This window comes from Gnatocerus cornutus, chromosome 1 (genome assembly GCF_029298725.1).
Source record: "Gnatocerus cornutus isolate USDA-ARS CGAHR chromosome 1, icGnaCorn1.1, whole genome shotgun sequence".
NCBI classification, from domain to species: Eukaryota; Metazoa; Arthropoda; class Insecta; order Coleoptera; family Tenebrionidae; genus Gnatocerus; species Gnatocerus cornutus.
Window position 1 is genome coordinate 17,393,921 of NC_142233.1, and position 26,726 is coordinate 17,420,646.

The 26,726-nt window shown below is 35.8% G+C and overlaps 3 protein-coding genes across 4 annotated transcripts; 1 reads left to right on the top strand and 2 right to left on the bottom strand.

Moving 5' to 3' along the window:
- Positions 1–396: 396 nt before the first annotated feature.
- LOC148180650 (uncharacterized) lies at positions 397–2,432 on the bottom strand. The gene is made up of 2 exons (XM_088042935.1): positions 2,386–2,432; positions 397–2,338 (listed from the first exon to the last, which is right to left on the bottom strand). The coding sequence occupies exons 1-2, from the start codon at positions 2,386–2,388 to the stop codon at positions 443–445; spliced, it is 1,899 nt and encodes a 632-aa protein (XP_087899061.1). The 5' UTR covers positions 2,389–2,432; the 3' UTR covers positions 397–442.
- Positions 2,433–3,735: 1,303 nt separating this feature from the next.
- Positions 3,736–4,280, top strand: ND-15 (NADH dehydrogenase (ubiquinone) 15 kDa subunit). The gene is made up of 2 exons (XM_088030968.1): positions 3,736–3,828; positions 3,924–4,280. Exon 2 carries the CDS (start codon positions 3,928–3,930, stop codon positions 4,231–4,233), a length of 306 nt encoding a protein of 101 aa, XP_087887094.1. The 5' UTR covers positions 3,736–3,828; positions 3,924–3,927; the 3' UTR covers positions 4,234–4,280.
- Positions 4,281–5,606: 1,326 nt separating this feature from the next.
- Positions 5,607–26,725, bottom strand: Syt14 (Synaptotagmin 14). Of its 2 annotated transcripts, none has more exons than XM_088030945.1 (9): positions 26,510–26,725; positions 14,783–14,998; positions 11,800–12,073; positions 9,310–9,409; positions 9,051–9,257; positions 8,879–8,987; positions 8,670–8,827; positions 8,310–8,615; positions 5,607–5,953 (listed from the first exon to the last, which is right to left on the bottom strand). In XM_088030945.1, the coding sequence occupies exons 1-9, from the start codon at positions 26,541–26,543 to the stop codon at positions 5,753–5,755; spliced, it is 1,605 nt and encodes a 534-aa protein (XP_087887071.1). In that variant the 5' UTR covers positions 26,544–26,725; the 3' UTR covers positions 5,607–5,752. The 2 variants fall into 2 exon arrangements, with proteins under 2 accessions (XP_087887071.1, XP_087887061.1); XM_088030935.1 differs by having other exon boundaries at positions 8,310–8,627.
- Between the last annotated feature and the right edge of the window lies 1 nt (position 26,726).

Sequence of the window (26,726 nt, forward strand, 5' to 3'; positions counted from 1 at the left end):
GATATTTAAAAGAAAAACTTTTTTTAATTTTCTAATTTTTGACATATTTAAACTTCTAGGCCTGACACATAGATGGCGCCACTTTTAAGTCAAATTATACTTGAAATTAAAAGAAAGCAATTTTTTTTCTTAAAATCCTGTAATTTTGACATATTTGAAGTTCCAGACTTGACACATAGATGACGCCACTTTTCAGTCAAATTTTGAGGGATATTTAAAGCTGTTGGCTATTATTTTGCGACACATTACATTGACAGATCGTCTTTTATACCTCAAAACCGAGTTTATATAACACCACATTTGCAACAAGAACAAATTACACGATAACAATTTGTGACCTTGGATGGCCTTTGCAACTGTAATTGCGGCCTTGTCTGTACTTAAAAAAAAGACAACTTTAAATTAAACCGCCAAATTTATTACATACAAAACGGTTGACATTTTAAACGAACGGCTCTTGAAAAACCGCAAACTCCACCGACTCTAGCCTCTTCCGCAACTCCTCAACAAACCGAAAATACTCTTTGCGTCTCTTAAAAGTCCAAACGATATCAAACCTCTTCAAACTCGGCACATTTTGCGCAATTTTCTCCGCGTCAAAAGACCGAATTGGATTCTCCCTCAAGCTCAGCGTGGTCAATGCAGACAATCCTTTAAACTCATCCCAAGTCAGTTCTGCAATTTGGTTGTTAAAAAGCAACAACTTCTCTAGTTGCGAATTTTTCGTAAACAAATTCTCCGGGAGGTGCTTGAACTGAAAGTTGTCGGAAATCTGCAGAACCTTCAGGAATTTAAGGTCGTCAAAAGCGTCATTGTCAAACTCCGCCACGAAGCATGCAGAAAGAACTAATCTTTCTAAAGACGCGAGTTTTCTGAAGTAGCTTCTTTTCACCCGAGTAAAGTTGAAGTTGTCCAACTGAAGAACCTTCAAGTTTGATAAGTTGTTGAAAGCGTCGACTTGAATTTGAGGCGGCTCTCTCCGACTTCCACTCAAAGACAATTCTTCTAGGTGTTGACAGTTTAGACTTTCCTTCGTCAAGGTGACGTTGTCGTGTCTGTCGATCTTAAGACCGAACTTCTTCACAGACGCACAAATCGCGCCTTCCAACTCCTCCAAATCGTCGAAAATCAGATGGAGTTCGTTGACGTGGAGTTGTGGTGTGAACAACTTCCCACGCAGTCCTCCAAGTGTGAGTTTCTCCACTTTAACTCCGTTTTTAAATAGCGACTCAAAGTTGAACTCTGGAGACGCTAAGAGACGAATTTTCACCTCCTTCAAACGCGCGAAATTGCTGAAAGCATCCCCGTCAACCTCCCTGAAGTAGTTGTCGATCAAACTCAACCCCTCCAACGCCACAGAGTCCTTGAACGTGTCTTTTGAGAGACGATCGATTTTCACCTGTTCCAAAGACAGTTTTCGTAGATTCGCCAAACCATGAAAGGTGTTGGTTCGAGTCCTGGTGGCCACCGAGCTGACTGTACCTTTCAGCACCAATTCCTCCAAGTCCTCGCAGTTCTGGAGCGTCTCTCTGGTGATTTCCACCATCTGCACTGCTTGGAATTCAAGCTTGAAGCGTTTCAACGAAGCCGATGAACACACAGCTCCTGGTTCGATCTCAGCCAAGTCGTAAGAGCGGAGATGGAGTTGTGCGACGGTGAAACTCGCTCTTTGCAGAGTTCCTCTGAAGCCCTCGAAGGTAAGACTGTTAACCTTCACCTTGTTCCTAAAGAAGGTGTTGACAGTGGGCGCTGGGCTAATCTCCAGCTCCTGCAACTCCGCCAAGTCTTGGAACGCCTCTGCTGCGATTTCCTCAACTTTACACTCTTGTAAAATGAGGTGTTGCAACGCCCGAAGATGTCTGAAGTTGTTTCTTGTGAGATTACCGAAATGAATTCCTAAAAGAGTGAGAGTTTTTAGTTTGGGAAGGTCAGTGGCCGCATCCTCTTCCATCGAGCTGTGGCTGAAATAAAACTCCCCTATAATCAGCGATTCTAAGTCCTGACAGTTCTTCAGAGTTTCTCTCGTGACTGTTATCGGCTTCTTACCCACGTAAAGACTGAGAGATTTGAGCGACGGTGACGAGCAGAGAGCTCCCGGCTCGATTTCATCGATTCTTTCGAAGTGGAGCTCCAGGTCTGTGACATTCAAGCGCGATAAGGAGGCTGCGTGTAAAGTTCCGCTGAGATGTTTCAGCACTACGTGCGTTCCTTTCAGTTCTGGTAGAGTTAGAGGTTTGTTTGCGTCGAGAGTGATGTTGGTGACGCGGTATTTGTCGTCTTCGAAGATTTCTCTGCAGGTGGTTAAACAGAGAAGCGACCACAGAAGTGTTAAACGGATCTGAAAGAAGAAGTTGTAAGGAAGGGGAGTTTGAGGAACGATCGAACCATTTTAAGCAGAAACTAGTGGAGGACTAATTTGGTTGGTGAAGCTGTTGATTAGGACGGAGCAAAGTTTATCAGCAGATAAGTAAAAAAAAATACGAAAATTTAATTTGAATTCGAGTGTTACATACACAAATACTTAAATCGCATTCAATTTCCCGAAGAATTTTACTGAAAAGTGACGTCATCTGTGTGGCAAGTATGGAACTTCAAATATATACTTTTTTTAATTTCAAGCGTAATTTGCCTTAAAAGTGGCGTCATCTATGTCTCTGATCTAGAACTTCAAATATGTCAGAAATTATAGGATAAAAAAATATATCTCTCAAAATTTGACTGAAAAGTGGCGCCATCTATGTTGCAAGTCTGGAACTTTAAATATGTCAAAATTACAGAATTTTAAGAAAAAAACTGTTTTTTTATTACAAGCAGAATTTGACTTAAAAGTGGCGCCATCTACAGTATGTCCCCGGATTGATTGAGAAAGGAATAACATTTTTTGCTTATTTCAAAACAGATAAATCTGCAATTAAAATTTCAAAATTATTATTTATTTATTTTTATTATTATTTTTATTTATTAAATTTTGGTAATCGTATTTAAATAATAGCAGGCTGTGGATTCGCAATATCAAATAGTGCGTTAAAGATTAAAGAAAAATTTATCCAATAATGTGTAATTAGTATTAAAAAATTGGAAAAAATGCAATTGCATCCTTAACAATAATTGAGGAAATTCGAAACGGTCTTAAAGAATTACGAGTTAGAATTGAACTATGTGCTGAAACAGGTAATGGGTCAATCAAATAGTGGAAATTGGTTTGAATTAAGGAACAAATTTCATTCCTTTGACATCTTTTGCAAAGTCAAAAATAAAAAAGTTCTTCGTTATTCTTTGTTTTTTTCGATTTTGAGAACCCAGCTTAATATTAAAGTTTTAATTAAAGATTTATTTATTTTAAATTAAGCAAAAAATATTATTCTTTTGTTATTTTTTCGTAAAATGAAAAATAACGTTTTTTTTCCTCTTGTGAACTCAATCCGGGGACATATTGTATGTGACAGGTAGAAGTTCAAATATATCAAAAATTAAACGATTTAAATAAAGTCAGTTTTTAGTTAAGGTCGCCTAAAAAATAATTTGCCACCAAATCTACAAAATTGGACGGGCAAATTCGACTTTGTAAAGTTGCGCCATCTTGTGTCAAACCTTGAATTTCAAACATTTGACACAATTTTCCGCGCTTACGATCTTTGCGGCTCTAACGTACACTCGCGCTTATGGATCTTTCCCAAAAGCGCAATTTCACGGTTGCCCTGTTGCCAACACAACCAACTAAACGGCACCACCAACTGTCAAGTGTCAAAATAAACCCCAATTGCAAAAATTACAAAACAAATTCATTAAAAACCGAACGAACAAAAATTGAATTGAACTTCTCCACACGTAAGTGCTCCATCCCCCATTCACACGCCTCCTTTAGTTTAAATCGTTGCGTTACGAAACCCGAGATGACATAACCATAACCTCAAAACTTCCAGAACCATGTCCTTGTCGCCACTCTTGAAGAACTTCTTAACAGACTTCACCGGCTCCGTCGCGAGCCACCAATGGGGCAGCCGCTGCGCCGACTTGGAACTGAAAACTTTGGATTGCCTGGAGGCTTATGGTCTCGAGCGCGGCTTGAAAGTCTGCACAGATTTGCTTGCGGATTTCAAAGAGTGCTCGTTACGCCACAAAGAAACGGCGCGTGACATGGCGATGCGGGCGGAACGTAACCGCCAGTATTGGGCCGGGGAACGCACCAAAGAGAACCGGTATGGGGTGGCCCCGACCCCTGACAGTTACTAATGGGGGCTGTTTGTAGTGTTGTTGTAAATAAACCAGTTCGACATGAATGAGTTTATTTTGTACAAAATATGTAGAATACAATCGTTAAAAAGACAGCAATGTCGTGCGTTTTGTGTTAGCAGTGCGGATGTCGTCGTCCATGCAAATAATGTATAGTCCAGGCAAAATTGACACAGTTTTGCCAATTGCCAATTTGTTACGAACAATAAAAATCAGCCTTAGGCGTTCATGTTTGTTTTGCCTGGACTAGTAATACTGTTTTAACAATGAAATTTTGGAAAAAGGTACAAAATGTCTCATAGATCTAAGTTGTACGTTCTATTGTTAAAAACTTAAGAACTTGAAGGCAATAATTTTACAGTTGAGTAGGGATGGGGTTAAAATCCTAACAAAGCTGCTCAAACAGCTGAATTCTTAATATTTACATGGTCCTTCTGTGGTTGCAATAAAGACTGAAGAAACAGTCCTCGCCGTGCCGTTTTTTTTTCAGCGTCAACGGAAGAAAATTCTAACAAATTTGTACCGGTAGGTATGTTACGTAGATGTGGACGTTTCGGGGTGTCGGACAAAGATTTTTCTTCCCTGCGCTTCAACACTTATTAGAGATAACACTTAAAACGACTATCATAAGTATGAAGCATCGAAATTCACTCCGAGTTATAATTTACAATCACATTGATCACGGCCAATTTTACATACAATGTTCCAGTTTTAGGTTTATGAACACATTAAATTGACATTATATTTTACAGACAGTATAAAATTCTATACATGTACTTGAAGGGCTACAATTCCTACTCTGAAAAATTCTCTCAAAATCTGCGCCCCAAACAATTTACAAAAATCGCTCCCCAAAGTTAACAAGACGGAAAAACACCAAAAAATTGTCTTGTCATGATCGATTTTTGTAAACTGAGTAAAATTGAGTACAAAATTTTTTCTCACCGACAAGAACATGAGCGTAGTATAATAACGTCGACAGTATAAAGCTAAAATCCCATCCCTACTAGAGTTATAGTTCAACCCTTGAAGCTTATAATTAATTTGTGCATAAATTCACTTTGGCAAATCTGTAGTTGCGTTGATTGTGAGCTACAGAAGTGCGCAGTGTGTTAATTTCCGTCATTTTTGATCTTCAAATTCGATTATAATATCACAATAAAATCTCTTAAAGGAATGGTAAACGGAATGTTATTTGTTACAATTTTTATCAGTCACGAGCCCTTCACATCCGTCCCATTCTAAATACTACATAATACAATAATAAGGCATAGACAAGTTAGCGTATATGTCAATAGTTTAAATTTAATAATATTCGTAAACTGTGTGTCTTTACCGTTTCGTTCCTCCGATTGTGGTTCGTTTGGCAGTTGACTAAATAACTGTACTGTACTTTGATTTGAATTCAATTCGTTATTGCTGCTTCTGGACTTGAAGTTGGATCGAAACGCCCAAGAGACCGGCGAGTAACTCAACAGTAATCAAAAACAAAAAATTAGATGATATGTGTAAGCAACGGCTATGATTGCACTAAAATGTGCCAACGACAAATCTGCTGCTGTTGCGACTCCTTCATGTCCATCCAGTGCGCGAGCTCCTCCGCCCCGCTGGAGTTTAGCCCCAGCGAGAACCACCCGACCATTTCCTTCTTTTTCGTCACGCCTTTCCGGTTGTACACCGCCACCATCAGCGTCACATCCGCCAATTGGAACAGCGCCACCTGCAACACCAACGTTACAACGAGTTTGATTCATTTTAGTTCAGGCAAAATAGACACAAAAATTTCATAAAACTCAGGCTGATTTTTTGTGTGGACGTTCATTGTTGTTCGAGCTCAGGAAAATAAAGCAGCCGAAGGACCAGTAAATAATGTATTTACAGAATATATACAGAGTGTCGCAATATGTTTAATGATTTAACTGGAAGGTTTGTAAGGCCTTCCAGTGATGTGATGATGGTGAATTTTAAGAGAAGCGAATTTACCAACTGATGTTTTGGTACTGACTCGTTACACCAGAACTCTTGGTTCAGGGTGGGTGGTGGACCAGTCATCCCCGAAAGAGGGGGATGGGACAACCCCATGACTCATAGTCCTTAACAATTGTTATCTATATTTTTTTTCAATATAAATGTGTTAAAAATATCTCAGTTGTTATTTTAGATTCAATGCAAATTGTCTTCAAAATTTGAGAAAAAAATGCTGTTTTATCAAGTTAGCTTCCTATTTCATTACGTCAAAATTGGAAACTACGTTTACACTCATCTGTGTCACAAATGACATCTAGTCTTTGGCTCGCTTTAGATTGTAACAAAAGTCTTACTTGGTGAAATTGTCGCTTTGTCGATGTTAATTAACGATTTCTGGCGTCCATAAAATGCAACATGCCCGTGTTAATCAAAATTAACCTTTATACGAGTGAATGAAGTGACTTGTGAAATTTTGGTGTAAACGTAGTTTGCCGCTGCGCTGTCATAATTTTGAAAACTAACTTGATAAAACAGCGTTTTTTTCGCAAATTTTAAACACAATTTGCATTAGATTTAAAACAAAAACTCAGATATTTGTATCACAGTTATGTTGAAAAAAAATTGAATTCGGGAATATTTCCGCAAAAACTCAAAAAACGATGAAAATTATACTTTTTAGGCGTCGCGACGCCAATCAAACCGTAATAAAAAACAAATTTTTTGCATCAGCTTCTAGAGCTTTGTCAACTATGAGCGTAGGCAAATTTTCAAAATTGTAACTTTAAAATTAAAGACGATTTTGGGGATTTTTTTGAAATTTACAAGAAAATGTCTTTTTTTCACAGCATCTTTAAAATAGAGTACTTTGAGCCCTTTTTATGACAGAATACATCGAAAAAGTCAAATCTACCCGATTTTCTAACATAATCGTATGAAATTAATCTTCTTCAGATTGAATTTCTTTGTGTATATTTTCTCCAAGAAATTGATATCGTTTCTGAAGATCCTGAAAGAAATAAAATGGATACTTGTATATCTTTTTTGTCATTTAACATTTAAGCTTATTTTCATCGGATTTGGGCCAGATGAATCTCGGCGAATACATAATGTTCAAAAAATTAAACTTAACTATTCAACGTGTTTAAATAAAAATATAGTTCTAACTACCATTTTAAAATACAGAGTGATTTTTATTAATAATAATCATAGACGGCTTTGCAAATTTTGACGTAGCGCGTAGTGCAATTCGCTCGTTGAACGTGTTACCCATAAGCGTAGAATTGACGGGGGTTAGGGTGCATGTAATAATTAATTATTTTTCGGCAATATTGAACATTGAACTACTGCTACTTGTTATGCACCATTAATGCAAACTGAAATGGTGCAAATCTAGTGTAGTCAAAGCACATTTTGGACCATTAAAATGAACTTTTTTACCGCGAAATGTCACCACATGATACGCCATTGGGCTCCAACTTTACTGTCACTGATCTGTCATCTGTCAAGTCAAGTGTAAGTGTTATTAGATTTACGGATTGCGGTTGGTACAAGACAGATGAACACTTTTTATGAGCTTGTCTCATTGTTATGCTTGGTAACAAATAACAAAATAACGTTAGCACGCAGTTTTTTCTAACTTGAGCAAATTCATATGGTGTAAGAAAACACATGTTTAAAAATTGTCAACGCACCCTGTGATTAATATTAATAAGAATCACCCTGTATAATATATGTTTAGAACACGACCTCCTGTATTAGTCACGGCCTGTGCAAACGTTGCATTTCCCATTGAACGCGTGATTCCAGAGAAACGCCGATTTCTGCCACTTTGGCGCTGAAGTCGAGGGGTTGCTATGGTAACGTCAGTTCACGCTGTCACTTTTGAAATTTTTAATCTAAACTCATGGTGTAAGTGCGACAAAAGAAGGCACAACAACGGAAATTATAAGAATACAAACACCACTAAGAAAACCCTTTGGAGCTAATAGAACAGATCAACGAAAGTGATCGAAAAATCTGACAAGCTGACAAGTGCAAATTATTTGAGGTTAGTTTTCTCCCTCGAATGCAGGTTCATGTTTATTTTGCCTGGACTATTTGTGACGTACTTGAAACACGAAAGTCTCCTTGAAGAGAGGATTAGGTTGTCCTCTCCGAACTGTGGTCTTGCTGTGCGCCAATTCCTGCCCCGTACTGCTCACCAGGTTCAACTTCACGTAGGTGTCGGGCGCTCTATTCAACGCCAAGTTCCGGAAATGCGAACCTTTCACCACCTCGATGCTAAGTCTCCCAGTGGTGGCGTTGTAGCACAGACCCAGGAGGAGCTCTGGGACGCCCCCGTGCTGCATGGAATGTGTGGAGCCGGTGCTGTCCGACCGCGCTAAGCTAGTGAGTTCGCCGGCGCAGCCGGTGAGCTGCAAGTAACACTGTTAACAGTCGGAGAAAAGTTGAGATGGCTTCTTCCGTACCGTGGTGTCAACCCGCGGCTCTAAATTCAACCAAAAATTATTCTCCAATTCGAGGTTGATGTGAGTGAACCCCACCACCGCCTCCCCGATTAGTCGCTCCCTCCGCATCCGCTCGCAGCCGTACAATCGCAGTCTTATCCCCATTGAGTTCACGTCCTCTGCAACAGATCGAGATTAATTGCGCCTTATTCCTTCAACGACTTAATCACCTGGATTAACTCGATGAAGGACGAAGCTCTCCATGTATTGGGGATTCTCGCCGGACCTGATCTTAGTCTTGTGTTTTTGTTTCTTGCTAGGCAAAAGAATCAACCGCACCTAAAAAAATTTAATAATTTAAAAATTAAATTGGTGGAGGCGCCGGGCGATTCCTCTCTTTACCTGCGTGTGTGTGGGTTGGCCGCGGTCCCTGCTGGGAATATCTCTTGCCTGAAGAACGTGGACAGTCATTTTCCGCATCGGAGCGTCGTACAAAAGCGCAATTTCCAGTTGACCACATTTGTTGACCAGTTGCGGTTCGGGTTCGGACCGAATGCAGCACATGAGGTCGCCCCGTTCGTCATTTTCGGTGTTCATCACGACGATGCACTGCAAAACGTCCATTAATACACTAATTAACGCGTTGTGCTCGGACTCTTACGTCTCTGTTGCTGTTGATGTCCGTTTGAACGATCTCCGTCTTCTGATAATCAATTCCCTGATTGTCTATTTTCGTTTCCCGTAAATCCGTCGGAATCCTGCTGAAAACAAGAAAATCCATTAAAACCGGCCGTCGCACAGTGATTCCAATCCGACCATTAGCGACTATTAGATTTCACATTTAAAAAAAAAAAATTTACTAATTAGTTTTAATATAAACACAGACAAAAACTACAAGACCATTTTTTTAACATTGTTGTTTATTAATTTTATTAACTCTTTAACTGTTGTAAACGTATACAGGTGTCCCAGAACGCTCCATCAAAATCTAAGTTGATTGTAAAAAAATAAATAAAAATTAAAAAAAAATTAATTAAATAAAAAAAAATTAAAAAAATCGGCCTACTCTGAAATATGCGGGAATAATCGCAGAATTAATTGATTTTTTTTTTTGAATAAATAAAATAAAAAATGGCGAACTTTGAGGAAATGTTTTTTTAAAAAAAGGCGAAAATTTTATTAAATCTATCATTTTAAATTTGTTTGTATTTTTTTGTGAAAAGTACAATTCAAAACAATAATTTTGAAAAAAAACGTCACAATAAGTTAATTTTTGAAAACATTATAGCTATTTAAAAATATAAAAGCCATTATTTGGAAAAATTCAAACTTTTAAATGACTTATTTTAAATAGAACACCCTATATTTTATTGCATTTTTGAATTCTATATGCAAAATGAAGATCACTTTCTATATACCGTGCTATAACCTAAATTGTATCATTTCTGAAATATGTCGATTTAAAAAAAAATAAATTTGCATTACAAAAAAAAATATTGCCAAAAGCATGCTTTAGAATGGTGGCAATTCAATTTTATGTGGATTTTGTATAAACAAATAGAAATAAAAAATTCACATAAAATTAAATTGTCACCATTCCAAAGCATGCTTCAAAAATTGGAAACAAAAGAGTAAAAACACCTTTTTTTCGTATTTTTAGTAGGAAATAGGTGTCCAATACATAAAGTTAACGCTAAATTTTATTGTACTTTTGTATTGTGCTTATTTTCCACTTATCTCGAAAAAAAATCACTTCTGTTGTGCAATTTTTTTTACAAAAATCAAGATATCTCTGAAATAGTTTAAATTAAGTATAGAAAATTAACCATAAAGTCACCCTTAATTTGGATGTAGAATCTGAAAATGCAATAATATAATATAATATAATGTAATATAATATAATATAATATTTTAAATAAGCAAGTTGACTTCTACTATAAATGGAAGTGTCACAAATATGTCAATATTGTCATTCGATTAGTTTTATTTGCTTATTTTTGTTCCCACAATTTTAAATTCTCATCTTTTGTAGTTTATGAGAAAAATGTCAAAACGTATTTACAACGTATTAAAATAAAAATATGTCAAATCCTGGGGAATATTAATGCCAACCTTGTCATCTCAAAATTTCGAATGTTAATTTATACAGATTACAACTTTAAATAAAAAAATGACAGAAGAAAAACGAAAGAAATTTCAAATTTCGCGCCCCACAATTGAGGGTATTAAAACAAAAATAACAAACAGTAATCTAAAAATTCAGATTACAAGTTTAAATAAAAAAAAATGACAGAAGAAAAACGAAAGAAATTTTAAATTTCGCGCCGGGCAATTTAGGGTATTAAAGCAAAAATAACTAACAGTAATCAGAAAATTTTACGTTAAAATAAACAAATATCAAATCCTGGGGAATGATAATGCCAACCTTGCCGCGTAATAATTTCTGGGGATTTTTGGGAGTGGGTAGTACAAAAAAATGTAGGGATTTTTCTCTTGAAAATGTGACAACAATTTCATTCAAATTGTACCAAAAAAATAAAGAAAATATAAATTAAAATTTACTGAAAAATGGTGGAGGCGCCAGGATAATAATAAAAATATCAAATCCTGGGGAATAATAATGCCAATCTTGTCATCTTAAAAAAGGCTTATGAAGGCAACAATTCTGAACCAACATTTGGAAACAAAAATTTTCTAGCTCAAAAAATCATCGAGTTAAGACAAAAAAACGGTAGCCAATCCGGAAGCTGAACAGAATTTGAAAATCAGTAACTATGGACACATACTATCGTTCATTGGTCAGACACTCGTTGCCTAGGAAATTGGGATGGCCTTTTACTCCACTTCTCGAATAAGCTTTCGGGATTGGTTGTTAATTTTTTATCGCTTCTCGAATACTAATAAACTTAATAAATTTTTGTTTTGAAATTTACCATTTGTATTGGTGTCGGCACCCTCCCTTGCTATCTGGGTCATGAGTTCTGGGACACCTGTATATACGTTTATAACAGTTAAAGGATTAAAACCGGCCGTCGCAACACGTTGCGTCCGACTATTTGCTCTTCACTACTCATTGCCCGCGTGTTTTCGTGTTTCGCTATCAAGGCTGACTTTCAAGAGTCCTTGACCTGACTATCGGAAAACTCCTCACCCGTGATTGTTGTCGTTGATCTGCATGGTGACCCTGGGGCCGGTGACTCCATGCTTCTCTCCCACGGAACTCGTCGTGGAACTGCAGCAGGAACTGTTGCTGCTGATGCCGACCCGTCCCTTTTCCACCAAAGAGATGAGATCGTGGATTTGCCTTGGCGGGTAGTAAGGTCCCGTGGTACCCGATGGTAGGGTGGTACCTTGGCGCAGTTTCGAACTTCCGCCCATCTCGGACTCGGAACTCGAATCGCCGCCGTCGAACGAGTAAGCTTTCACTGGGAAAACAAGAAACAATCAATGGGATTCTGACATAGAAACAGACATAATAAATAGGAATTGGGAATAGGTGGTATCGATTAGGAGCACGAAAACTTCAAGGTCGGTGGAGGTGGAATTATTCATCGAGTGGTGGAAAAATGAAAGGGACAGCTCGAATAAAAAACAATAAATAGGATCGATATGTTGGGAATTCTGAATTGGAAATTGTTTTCTTGCGATTTTTTTCTTCGATGCGTAGGTTCTTAATTGCCGACGTAAAATGTTCTAATTATACACCCAAAAATTAAAAGCTTTTAGTGTCTCACAAATGAATCGCTATTAAGTTTTACATTTCTGTCTAATTTAATTTATTTATAGCCGTCTGATGTCTACAATGTATAGAAATTTGGGTATTTTAATAATCCCCTAGGTTGACATGTTGGTAATACTGCTGTGCATGTGGAGACCCCAAAAGTAGCATAGGTAAACTAGAGCTCATTGCAGTCAGTCCACTCTCCTGTGTAAATTCTCGTTTCCTTAGGGAGAAAATTAGGGGAAAATTGTAATCGCGATTTTTAAGGTTAACTTGTCAAAGACGGGATTAGAATAATTAAGAATTAATTGAAGATTTCCTTCAAAAAGGCGATCTACATCGAGATTATAGAAGTTTTAGTCAACTTAGCCACGACGATTAGCGTCTAAAGTCCGTTTTTTTTTTTTAAAAAACCACCAACACCGCAATTTTCCCCTGCATTACAACCGGCAACGTTGCCTAGGGAGATTTTTGGTGAGAAACTAGTTGTCAAATTTTTGACATTTCTGAAAATTAGGCAGTGTTTCCGTTAAAAACGTTTCTTTTACAGCCTGTTGGATTGCAAATCAAAGGATTTAATAGTGAAAAGACTCAGCACAGCCTGAAAGGCCGTTTTGTGTAATCAAATTGTCAATTAGGCAGCTAACCTATTTGATTTTATCACCAAAAAGTCACCATCGACGATGTTGTCGGTTGTAAAGTGCTGGGAGAGTGCGGTGTTGGTGGTTTTTTAATAAAAAAACGGACTTTACGCATGTCGTAATTGCGTCAAGGTCAAACGCTTTTGCTGCCAACTGTTGCCGATAGAAATTACTAGGGGCTGCAGGCAAATTTACTTTTTAATGAGTGGACCCATTGTAATGAGCTCTGTACGTAGTTAACCGATTTACGATTTTAGAAATCGGCAGGATTTGAAAAGGATAAGTCAGATACCTGCAATGGATACTTGCAATTTTAATTAAGAGATGGCGCTACAATCAATATCGATTAAAAACAAATTTATAAACAATGAAATACCTGTAAATCTACAGTAAAAATTACAAAAACAAGTAGACGAAAAGCACCGAATATTGAAGGCTTTTAAATATATATATATTAAAAATACTTGCTTTGAAATTAAATCAATTTTATTATTATTAATACTCAGTTTCAAATGTTTACTTTATGATCTATAAGTTTAAATTATTTGATGCTCTAAAATAAGGTTTCCTAATACTGGATATCCAATAATGGCTATCAAAGAGCCGAATATGGAATTTCCAAAAATTGGACCCAAAAATAAAATTAAAAATATCGTTTTTATTTATTTATGTCAAAGGTTTAATTGTATTTTAATGAACAAGTATCTGAAAATTAGTCGTAATAATTAATAAAAATCTAGTCAACGACGTTCTTCAATACAAAGTGTTTATAAATGTTTCTAGCATCAAGGGTGGCTCTGGAATTCTTGTCGTGCACAACTTTGCCGCTTTGTTTTCATAATGATTACAACTACTCCTCATTTATTTTGAATACCGCATTTCAATGTCATAATTTGTGAAACTTGTGGAGCTCTACGTCAAATTTGAGAAGATTTATCCATTGAATTGAATATAAACGAGTACTGAAACACCCAAAAACCTGTTCGTGATTCTTTTCAATACATAAATCCTCTTAAATTTGTCGCACAGCTCCACGACTGTCACAAATTATGACCTTGAACTCCGGTATTCAAAATAAATGAGGAGTATCTTGAAAATTATTTATAATGTTTCTTTTTTTGACAATTGTCTGACATTCCATAGGATCAGTATTATCAAATCAAAACCAACATTATGTAACTTGCTCTGCTGAAAAGCCAATCACAGAGCCGCATTTTGAATTTGGCGCCGGTGAAAAATTCCCTGCAAGAAGAATGAGGTTAAGGATAATATTCATTCTCAAAACAACAAAAGTATTTAAGTTGGCAAAAACAAAACATCCTAAACGTAACAGTTGGCGAGAGTGGTAACTATAAATGCGCAATTGACGTTTCTAATGTCAAAAGTTCAACTTCAAAGTTTCAAATTCGAATAAAATTTTACTTTGAGCAAGAAAAATGAGAGAAATTTATAACCTAAAATGAAGTTACAATAATCTGACATTAACTACAAACTTCAAAGCACTCTACGACAAGCCTAAGGTAATTTGATTTGTATGTTTTGAGAATGGATAATACAGCAATTTTCACGTCAAATTCTGGGGTGACAATGCTGCCAACCTTATCACCTTGAAATCCCTATATGTACAAAATTCTGAGAAATGGAGGAGAAAATCCAACCTAAAGCTCAAGCATCTTCTCCCCCCACCCTCCATTTCTTAATGCCTCGTTATTAACCCCCCCGGCCGCCAATTTCTATGGTCAATAATTACGGAACGACCCCGCCAAACGTACCTAATTTGTGTTTGAGGGGTGCGGGGGTGAACGACGTTGCAGGCACTGGTGGTGACGGAACGGGGCGGGAGGTGACGGGGGGACACGCTTCGTCGCAGCATCCCATGCCCCCCACGGTGCCCCACCACCATCTTTTATTTTTTATGTAGAGGAGAAAGACGAGCAGAAGGGCGCCCAGCCCCGCGATGGCACCGAGGACCGTGCCGCCGTCCGTCCCTGGAAAAAAAAACACAACGAAATTGTATATTTAGCTTCGTCCAAGGTCGCGATATGCTGATTCGTGACTTTCGCGTGTCCTCGGCAAATAAATAAATTGCAGTCAACTCCAATGCAGAAAGTCACTTTTAAGCGGCGGATAAATCGTAGAAATATGAATAAATTTGAATAGCGAGATTATGCAAGTTGCGCTTATCGCTGACCTGACAGGAGTCGTCGGGGAACTCTGAGAACTCTAAACACAACAATTGATTTTTCTCTTTATTACAGCAGAGACGAGGGATTATTGCGTCCCGGGACAAATAATCCGGAAAGACCGGAAGTTGGTGCAATTCTCCAACTTGCTCCGGTATCCGATCCGCGTCCGCTGTCTTTATTTTACCGAAAAAAGTCACGAAATTGTCTTGCAGCCGTCCGGAAGTGGAGGAACAAAGTGGCGTTCCTGAGGGATATCAATAGTCAAAGGAAAACAACTCGCCTCGTTAAAATACAGAGATTTATTTTAAAGTCTAATGCGATGACGCTGTGGAAATGCAAAGCGTGTGTAATGTCACTCCAAGACGTCGTGTGTTTGCATAGATTTTCAATAAAGAGACGTCGGAAGGCTCTAATCAATTTTTTAAAATTAACCCGGCGCATCCACCATATTTTAAGAACCCGCAAACAAGATTTCGCGTCCAAATAAAATTATTCCTTTCGTTTCGGCCACATTTTCATGCATCAGCAGTTCTCCAGATTCTGTTTATACTCGAATTCGTATTTATAAGATCGTATGGATCAGAGAAACGGGAGGAGCAATAATAAAAAATTTCCGATTTTATTCGCGAGCAAATACAACATTTTAAGAATGAGCTGCTTTGGTGCTTTTATAATGCTTCATTCATAAATTTCGGGCAGTCGATAAATGAATGTACGAGAACGTAAAGTGATTCCACTGTATGCAACAATGGCCGGAATAATAAGATCGGAAGAAAAAAAACTGCGAAAAAATGAAGTGGTGACGCAATTCCAATTATTAAAAACCGAAATAAAATTGAATATAGCTTATAATCAAGGTGGCTATGGCTATGGCTCAAGACAAATGTGAGTTTGGGTTTTTTAAGTGACGTTTTAGGTTAGTTTTCGGGGAAGAGCACCGAATATTGGATGGTTGCCTAATATTGGATAACTCAGTTTGGAAAAGCGAGCTATTCGCTGCGGTTTGACAAGATTTCAGGTCAAAGACACCTCGCACGTGTCAGTTTTTCAATATGGCGAAAATAACAACACGAAAGTCGAGTTAAATGCGTTTTATTATTATAAAATTTGAGTTATTGTGTAAATAAATCATATTTAGTGTTTGTTTGATGTTTGCTTTATAGGAAAAATCAATAAGAATTAATAATCTGGCATAATGAATGCCGAATTTTTCTCTCCGTAACAAAGTATACTAAATCCCTAAATCCCTTATATTAGATATCTAACATTAAGAAACTATGTTATTGAATGTTATACAAGGTGTTTATAAATGTTTCTGGCATCAAGAGTGGGTATGAAATGTCAAAAAAATTTGCCGCTCATTATAAATGTGAGTTTAGATTTTCTAACTGACATTTGCAGTTAACCTCAGTCGTAGCGCAAAGTAAATTTAGAGAAGAAAACTGTTCTAGTTGTGGTTTACAACCTGAAAATCAAAAACTTGGACACAAAACTGTAACTGAAACGTCATGAATGTAAGTAACATTATAAATAATTTTCAAGATAGTTATATTCACTATGAAAACAAAGCGGCAAAGTTGTGCACGATCGGAATTCCAGAGCTACCCTTGATGCTAGAAACATTTATAAACACTTTGTATTGGAGGACGTCGTCGACTAGTTTTTTATTAATTATAACGACTAATTCTTAATTACTTGTTCATTAAAATACAATTAAACCTTTGAAATGAATAAATAAAAACAATATTTTTATTTTAATCTTCGGGTCCTACTATTGGATATCCTATATTCAGATCTTTGATACCCATTATTGGATATCCAGTATAAGGAAATCTTTTTTAAAGCATCAAATTTATGACAAAATACATATTCGCCGCTAAAATAAAAATCGTCAATTTTTTGTAATTTAAAGATGTAGATCATAAAGTAAACATTTCAAACTTAAAATAAACAATAATTTAATTGTTTACATTTAAAAGCAAGTATTTTTAATATACTTTTTTTTAAAGTATCCAATATTCGGTGCTCTTCCCCTACTTGTTTTTGTTATTTTTACTGCAGAGTTAACAGGTATTTCATTGTTCATTTATATTCATATTCAAATTTGTTTTCAATCGATATTTATTGATTACTAAAAAACTCAAATGCTTGTAACGCCATCTATTAATCAAAATTGAAAATATCCATTACAGGTAAAGTCCGTTTTTTTTTTTAAAAACCACCAACACCGCAATCTTCCCCGACATCACAACCGGCAACGTTGCCTAGGGAGATTTTTGGTGAGAAAATAGTTGTCAAATTTTTGTCATTTCTGAAAATTAGGCAGTGTTTCCGTTTCTTTTACAGCCTGTTGGATTGCAAATCAAATGATTTAATAGTGAAAAGACTCGGCACAGCCTGAAAGGCCGTTTTGTGTAATCAAATTGTCAATTAGGCAGCTAACCTATTTGATTTTATCACCAAAAAGTCACCATCGACGACGTTGCCGGTTGTAAAGTGGTGGGAGAGTGCGGTGTTGGTGGTTTTTTAATAAAAAAACGGACTTTATCTATCTTATTCTCTTCGAATTCTAAAATCGTAAATCGGTAAACCACGTACAGAGCTCATTAAAAAGTAAAGTTGGCAGCAGCAATTTTTATCGGCAACAGTTGGCAGCGTTTGACCTTGACGTAATTATCACATGCGTCGTGGCTAAGTTGACCAAAACTTCAATAATCTCGATTTCGATCGTCTTTTTGGAGGAAATCTTCAATTAATTCTTATTTGTCTAATCGCGTCTTTGACAAGTCAACCTCAAAAACTAAAAATAATAATTTAATTGATTCAATTTAAAAGTAAGTATTTTTAATATATTTTTTTTAAAAGTGTCCAATATTCGGTGCTCTTCACCTGTTAAAAACGGAAACAAAATTGAATATAACTCATAATCAAGGTGGCTATGAAATGTCAAAGAAATGTGCCGCTTATTTCAAATGTGGGTTTAGGTTTTCCAAGTAACGTTTTAGGTTAGTTTTACATAGTTATATTCGCTCTAATAACAAAGCGGCAAAATAGAACATGAGAGGAATTCCAGAGCCACCCTTGATGCTAGAAACTTTTATATACACCTGTCAATTGTCAAAAAAAAATGCTTCAAGAGTACGAGAAAACAATAATTATTTAATTTCAGGGTAGGAATCTCAAAAAGAAAATGAAATAATCCCTAAAACCCAAGAAATTCGAACGAATCTAGAGGATGAAACCGACGAGAAGAAGGGAATATCTGGCCGAATCCATGAATGCGGTGGCATCGTCGGGTCACAGGAGATGGGGAATACGCGGTGCAGATGTTCAATGAACTAGCACAGGAGCGGTCGATAGCGCCGGTTCACCTGGTGGGGGAAGGAAAGACTCACTTTTGCGTGGGCGAACGTCTGGGGGGAAGACGGTCGTTCGGTGGCGGCGTGACACACGATCCAGCAAGTGGTCGCCGCTTAATTACGCCGCCAATTTCCAATTTGCCGCCTATGTTACGTCACGAAGGATCGATGCGCCCCAAATCGGGACGAGGGACAACAAGTGGTCGCGCCCACGTATCTCTCTACTCCAGACTATTCCTTCGAGGAGAGGAAGCTTTCATGAATGGACTTTGTTTACTACTGCATTTTGCAGGCGTGATGCTATGCACTTGCAGATTCAGGGGCTGTTCTATGTGGAATTTCATCCTTTTAGTACCCTCCAAAAGACCTTGAGTTTGCGGACATTTGATGGCGATGTTGGATGAAAAACACATCCGTTTCCGTCGGTAATGAAAACATCGACCTATTAAATGGCCAGTCACCCTTCTCCCAAAACGGGGGCAGGAAGTTTGGCCACTTCTCTAAACTTGGGGTGGAATTTTTGCCAAATGTTTAACGTTTCGAGGTCTTTGACTTGGACGACTCCTGAATAACACATTCGCTAGCAAACAGAATTTAAAGTTGATGGTCCCATTTCTACATTGCGATTAAACTACCATTAAGTCGCCTCCTCCATGAACCAAAATTGTCGTCTGAAGCAATGAGTTGTTCTAGATGTTCCAAATTTAGCAAAGATTTAGAGTTGGTAACTTGACGAGAGCACTTTCCACCATTCTGGTAATTAAAAATACTGAGAACTGTCAGCATTTACTGGTCGGAAACTCTTAAATATCGTAGAAATGCCCAGAAACAATAAAACTTCTTTCTTTTTTATTCTAACTGTCCAGAATTTTTCCCATGTCTTTCACATTTTGTACTTGCATATCTCTCAATTCCTTTTTGCGACAACAGCAATAATCAATGCAACCTACATATAAATAACGAAAATAGAACGTCGCGAATTACCTTTTTTTTATTTATTATGATCTATTCATTTAAATTACAATGTTGTCATAAATCTGATACTCTAAAAAAGGCTTCCTAATACTAGATATCCAATCATATGTATCAAAGATCCGAATATAGGATACCCAATAATACGACCCGAAAATAAAAATTTAAATATTGCTTTCATGTATTTATTTCAAAGGTTAAATTGTATTTTAACGAACAAGTAATTGAAAATTAGTCGTAATAATTAATCAAAATCTAGTTGATGACGTCCTTCAATACAAGGTGTTTATAAATGTTTCTAGCATCAACGGTGGTTTTGGAATTCCTGTCGTGCACTACTTTGCCGCTTTGTTTTCATAGTGAACACCTTGTATAACATTCAATAACATGGTTACTTAATATTGGATATCTAATAATGGGGGCACCAAAATATTCATTAGGGATTTAGCATACTTTGTTTCGGAGAGAAAGATTCGGTAAGTTTTTATTAATTTTAACTGTAAAACAAACATAAAATATGATTTAATTACTAATTCTCAAATTTCATAATAAATAAACATATTTAACCCGCGCAAACAAAATATTCAAATTAGTACAAAAGACTTTCGTGTTGTTATTTTCGCCATATTGAAAAACTGACACTTTTTTTCTGAAAAGTACATGTCAAAACAAAAATTTTGAAAAAAAAACGTCCCAATAAGTATATTTTTGGAAAAGTTATAGCTATTTGAAAATACAAAAACCATTTTTTGGAAAAATTCATAACTTTTTTTGGGTTAGGACCAAAAAATTGAAAATATTCTCAGAACCTTTTTTTTAAAGAAAAAGATACAAAACTTTCAGCCAAATGGAAAAGGGTCGGGATCAAAAGTGATCGATTTGGTATGGAATACGCCAAATATTTATTGAATTAATATTTAATTATAATTTAATTAGCAGAACGAGGCAGCCAGGACTTTCAGTGAAATGTTGGTAACACTGGAAGTCATTTCAAGTGTCACGTTTCAATTGTTTTTCAGTATTACAAAACAGTGAACCAAAGTCACAACTTTCCTCTAATTTTCTACCTATAGAATTAAAAGTCTGATTTACACCCAAACATTTTCGAATTTCGGTAATAATTGACAATTCAGATTAGAAGAAAAAGAAAAAAAATTGTACTCGCTATTGTAGTAGTGGGTGTAAATTTATGTTGATTCTCTTATTATTCTTGTACAGAGCCGCCTGCTATTATCATTGGTGCGCCGTTTCGGCGCCTGAAATTCGAAACGTTGAAATGAAAACAGGTCACCGCGAGGGTTTATTGTTTGCTTTGTTGGTTCCATGAATTTTCATTATGACAACTGCATTTTTATTTCAAAGAAAAACAGTTGCCAGGATCGCTTCTTGCTCAAAACATAGCCAACTGATTGACATTACCGATGACGTAAATCCAAACGAAAATGCCACGTACCCATTTCATGAATGAACGAATCAGTGCCGCACAAGCAGCCCTATCTTTGACATCACCCCAAAATTCGACGAACAACTCCTTATAACCAAATTATAGCTAAGTGCTCGTTCGCTTGCACACATTCTCTCCACCCTTTCGTCCCTCCATTAACCAAACTGAAACTCCCTGCAGGCCATGTTCGTTACGTATTCAAGCTCTTAATAAATAAAATTATGTCTCGTCTTTGTCGAGCCGAAGCAAAGCTTCTCGCCTGAATTAAGCTCCTGTTCGAAAAACACACATTTAAGTACGCAGTGGACGTAAAATCTCCCGTTTGTTTCGTTATTAAGAATTAATTTCGTTGAAAACTCAACTTTGTTTCATCTCTAGGGACGAAAACACGTCCAGAGTCTTTTCGTTTTTGATTGGTGGCAACTTTGTGCGTCATTTCGAGCGACTTTTTCTGGAAAATACGTGATTGGGAAAGTTCGCAATTGACCTGTGGCGATAAAGGTGACGTGGAGGCAATAAATAAGCGTTTTTAGCGACACACAGTTTAGTTTTGCCCGGCGCATCCACCATTTTTGTTATTAGGTTTTCATCAGGATGTGGGCATTCGGTGACTAAATTAATGGATTGTTAAACCGCTGGTCTCTTAATCCTCTGTTAATCTCCATGTTTGCAAATTTAATTTCAACGACTTTTTAAATTACAATTAGGGGAAGAGCACCGAATATTTAATACTTTTAAAAAAATATATATTAAAAATGCTTGCTTTTAAATTAAATCAATTAAATTATTATTTATATTGAGTTTGAAATGTTTACTTTATGATCTAAACGTTTAAATTATAAAAAAATTCACGATTTTTATTTTATCGGCAAATATGTATTGTGTCATAAATTTGATGCTCTTAAAAACGGTTTCCTAATAGTGGATATCCAATTATGGGTATCAAAGATCGGAATATGGGATATTCAATAATAGGACCCGAAATAAAAAATTAAAATATTGTGTTCATTTATTTGTCTCAAAGGCTTAATTGTATTTTAACGAATAAATAATTAAAAATTAGTGTAATATTTAATAAAAATTTAGTCAACGACGTCCTTCAATACAAGTTTTTGACATATTTGAAGATATGGACCTGACATGTGACTTAAAAGTGACGCCATCTATGTAGATGACGTCACTTTTAAGTTAAATGATGCTTGAAATTAAAAAAAAAAGTTTTTTTTTTTAAATTTCGTAATTTTTGATTTTCAGGTTTTAAACCACAACTAAAACAGTTTTCTTCTCAAAGCATACTTTGCTCCATATTTGAGGTTAACTACAAATGTCAGTTAAAAAATCTAAACCCACATTTATAATGACCAGCAAATTTCTTTGACATTTCATAGCCACCCTTTATGCTAGAAACATTTATAAACACCTTGTACTAGGTGTTTATAAATGTTTCTAGCATCAAGCGTGGCTTTGGAATTCCTGTCGTACACTATTTTGCCGCTTTATTTTTATGGTGAATATAACTACCTTGAAAATTATTCATAATGTTACTTAATTCAATGACGTTTTAGTTACGGTTTTGTGCCCAAGTTTTCGATTTTCAGGTTTAAAACCACAACTCGAACAGTTTATTTCTCAAAACTTACTTTGCTTCATGTTTGAGGTAAACTGCAAATGTCAGTTGACAAATCGAAACCCACATTTGTAATGAGCGGCACAATTCTTTGACATTTCATAGCTACCCTTGATGCTAGAAACATTTATAAACACGTTGTAGAACATTCAATAACATGGTTGCTTAATATTGGATATCTAATATTGAAGGCACCAAAAAAAACAATATTGGGGATTTAGCATACTTTGTTTCGGAGAGAAAAATTCGGTAATCATTATGCCAGATTATTAATTTTTATTGATTTTTACTATAAAACAAACATAAACCAAACATGAAATATGATTTACTTACCCTATAACTCAAATTTTATAATAAATAAACGTATTTAACCCGCGCAAACAAAATAATAAAATTAGCACAAAAGACTTGAAATCTTGTCAAATGGCTCGCTTTTCCAAACTGAGTTAGGGTGGTATCCAATATTAGACAACCATCCAATATTCGGTGCTCTTCTCCTACGCAAAGTTGCAATTTTAGCTACCACTGAGTAATTTCGATAAAACCGAATTCCACGCAAACCGACATCGACCTGTCTATTTCCGCTTCTGATATTTCGGCCAAATAAATGTTTAATTCGATAGAATGACGTGAACTAGACAAGCTGACGCATTGGCAATCGTATTAAGCATTTCACTGGTTAATCGCATGTCGTCTGTCACGTTTTTCAGGCAATTGCCCCTAAAAATAGCCCAAGTGCGATCAATGTCATGATCATCCTTGAAGTGCCAGTTACCCACCTAACCATTCTTGTCACGTTACAATCCAAACACATTTTTTCCGCGCTTTTAATCAAATAATTATCCGCGTTTATGAATTTCTGATGGCGTCCTCGGGGAACGCCAGCTGCTGGAAATTCCGCAGGATAACAGGGGAACAAACTGAATGTAAATAACGTTGTTTACAACGCCGCTCTGGCCTATTATCTTAGTTTTATTTACTTTTCGACGGGATTATGCTGAAGGGTTCCTGTTTTGAACAACCTACGATCAAGTGGGCTCATGTCTTGTAATCTTTTGTTTTTCACAGTAGCCCTTGATCAAAAATACATTATTCCCCCGCCAACTCAGCATTTTAAATTTAACAAAGTTTTGTTTGAAAACTTGGTGATATTTGGTTTCAGGCGATGAACTTGAGATTGTAATTATCGGGAATAAAAAGAAAACTCGTAATCTAATTAAAAATGTGACCTCTTGATAGAGCGATATCAAGTTTAACTTTGATTTTTCCCGGCTCCTGGAAAGTTATTATCATAATTTGATGAAAAACGATAAACTGCAGTTTATTCTTAGAAAAAGTGTAATGGCGAAAAAAATCCTCAGATAACACCGTGCGATCGGTCAAAATTTAAAATAGGCAGGCCATGACTTGGTTCATAGTTTGGTAACACTGAAAAATAATTGAAACATGACACTTGGAATGACATTCAGTGTTACCAACATCTCATTGAAAGTCATGGCTATTTGATTCTTAATAAATAAACAAAACTCAAAAAACAGTGCGGAATCGATATTTACATAACAAGTACGGAAAGTGACCAATTTCGCACGAGAGTGCATATTGTACGAGTACAAATACAGGTCTGTACGAAGATGTTCATATCACACTGGTGACTTTTACTTCTTTATGCCATTTTTATGCAATTTCTTCTGTTATTTTAAAATTAAAAAAAAATGTCTATTTTTAGTAGATTTTCTCTATCTAAACGCAGAATTTTCCAATTTTTCTACTAAGAAACACCCGAATTTTTAAAATCAAAATTAAAAAAAGTTAAATTTTGAACCTTTTATTTCAAGTCAAATTTGTCACTATGTCGATTTTAGTTTTCTGAAATTTAATTTTCTAATTTCAAAAAAATTGTCTATTTTAAGTAGATTTTCTCTATCTAACAAATAATTTCCGAGTTTTCTAAATATCTACAAAACTAAAGAAACAAACGAATTCTTAAAATCACAAGTAAAAAAAAGTAAAATTTTGATTTTTTTATTTCAAGTGGAATTTTCCATTTTTTCTGAGTGTCGATTTTAGGAAAACTGTTTTCTAACGGCGAATTTTCTGAGTATCTGCGCAAATCATGATTTGGCGGAAAAAAGTAAAATTTTTATCCTCCTATTGTAAATCGAATTTTCCATTTTTCCTAAGTGGCGCTTTTTAGAAAATTGTGAATTTTCTAAGGGCGAATTTTTGCAGAATTTTTAATTAGATGGAAGAGGAATTTTGTAGCTCATTTCTGAAATTAAATAAATGCCACTTTCATATTGGGCAGTAGGAAAATAATTTTTTTAAACAATTTTCATTTAATGCGTTTTTCCTTGACAATATTAATTTAATAAATATTTGTAACACGACTTTGGAATCAAGTAGGTCAACGTAAATGTGGGCAAATAAATAATGTTAATACATGTTTCTAGCATCAAGGGTGGCTCTGGAATTCCAGTCATGCACCATTTTGCCGCTTTGTTTTCATAGTGAATAAAAATATGTTAAAAAATATTTAAAATGTTACAACAACGCATGTCGTGTGCAATGTAAATTTTCAAAAATTCTTCAGTATAAATCAGGCTTTGAATTCTTTAGCGAGAAAATTGGGGAAAAATTTAATGTAGCGATTTTTTAAGGTTAATTCGTTTTTAAAATTGAGTACACATTACATTAATTACCAATTAATTAAAAATTTGTTCTAAATGCGAGATTTTAGCAAGGACAAGTTTTCCACAGGATGATTAGCTACTACGCATGTCACAGTTGCGTCAAGGTCAGACACTGTTGCTGCCAACTGTTACCGATAAAAGTCGCTAGGGGCTGTTGTCAGCTTTAGTATACAGTTGGTTTAGGTTGCAAATCTCCACCCAAGGTCATAAATTCTAAAATTGCACTTTAATTAATTACGTAATATTACATAATTTTCATGTTAAAACTTACGAATATATGTCAAATTCAGGGGAAACAATAATGGCAAGCTTGTACATTTTAAAATTTCGAAAGTTAATTCATCAAGATTCCAACCGTAAATAAAAAAATAACTGTCAAAGTTAGCATTTGCAACCTAAACCGACTTTATAAAAATGGTGGATGCGCCAAAAATTTTGAATTTATTTTGACGTTGAAAATTTATTTCTTTTCCGTATTTCGTGCTAGTTTGTAATTTAGCCTCAGTAATTTATTTTCTTATTTTTTTTATACATATACTTACATATTGTTCCGTCGCAATGTATTTCCCCCCCAATTGCTTTTGTTTAAAATTTTATTTATAATTTAGATAGTTTAGGTTATTGTCATTAGATTAGGGAATCCCAAAAAAAAATAATAATTTACTATTTTTGATACACTCTGTATATGTATGTAATATCATTGTATAGATGCTTCATTAATAAGTTGGTAATGCGAAGTCAAAACAAAATATTCTTAATCTCCCAACAATTACGGTTTAGTTTAATAGTAATTTTCGCTCATTCCTGCCAACTTTACAACAAATTTCACAGTCTCATTGTTCGTGTGTGTTGTTTATAGCACCCTTTCCGAGTGCGTATTGTTTTGTTTTTCTGCATGTTTTTGTTTATATCCGTCAGAGGCAAATAAAAAATTTCCAATAATGAAAAAGTTTACATAAACTTGAAACAAAAGACAAAACAAAGACAAAATGACAAACATATCGAAGAAAATTAGGTCAAATTCCTGTCTTAACGCATTCAAACGGATTTAGTAAAATCTGGGTCACCAGAAAGGATACAAAATACGCATAGTTGAAAAATCAATTGTCCCATGGAACTGTGTCTTCCATTAACACGTAATTATCCAAGTAAATTAAATGGCTATCAGAGAAGGCATGGAAGCAAAAACTGACGGTTTAATAATTATGATTTAACACTTACCACTTAAATAGTTGTGTTCGGATATCACCAGCATTCTGCCTCTTTTAATAGAATCTTTTGATCCGCACCCTCTTCATCGAGAAGAGAAAATACAGTTAGTCTTCATTTTCACTGAAAAAACAACACCAAAAAACACGGCAGAGTCCAATGTTTACGCGAAAAAGTCTGATATCTCACACTTGAGGAATTTCGAAATGTACTGAAAGAGCCGACTGAA

What these genes read in the sequence shown, in the direction of transcription:
- ND-15 (XM_088030968.1), top strand. Translation starts at nt 3,928, where the DNA reads ATGTCCTTGTCGCCACTCTTGAAGAACTTCTTAACAGACTTCACCGGC.
- Syt14 (XM_088030935.1), bottom strand. Translation starts at nt 26,543, where the DNA reads ATGCTGGTGATATCCGAACACAACTATTTAAGTG. An exon ending in CGAACACAACTATTTAAGTG is followed by an intron (nt 14,999 to 26,509) that starts GTAAGTGTTAAA and finishes TTTTTTTTCCAG; the next exon opens with GGACGGACGGCGGCACGGTC. An exon ending in CCTTCATCGAGTTAATCCAG is followed by an intron (nt 8,828 to 8,878) that starts GTGATTAAGTCG and finishes GATCTGTTGCAG; the next exon opens with AGGACGTGAACTCAATGGGG.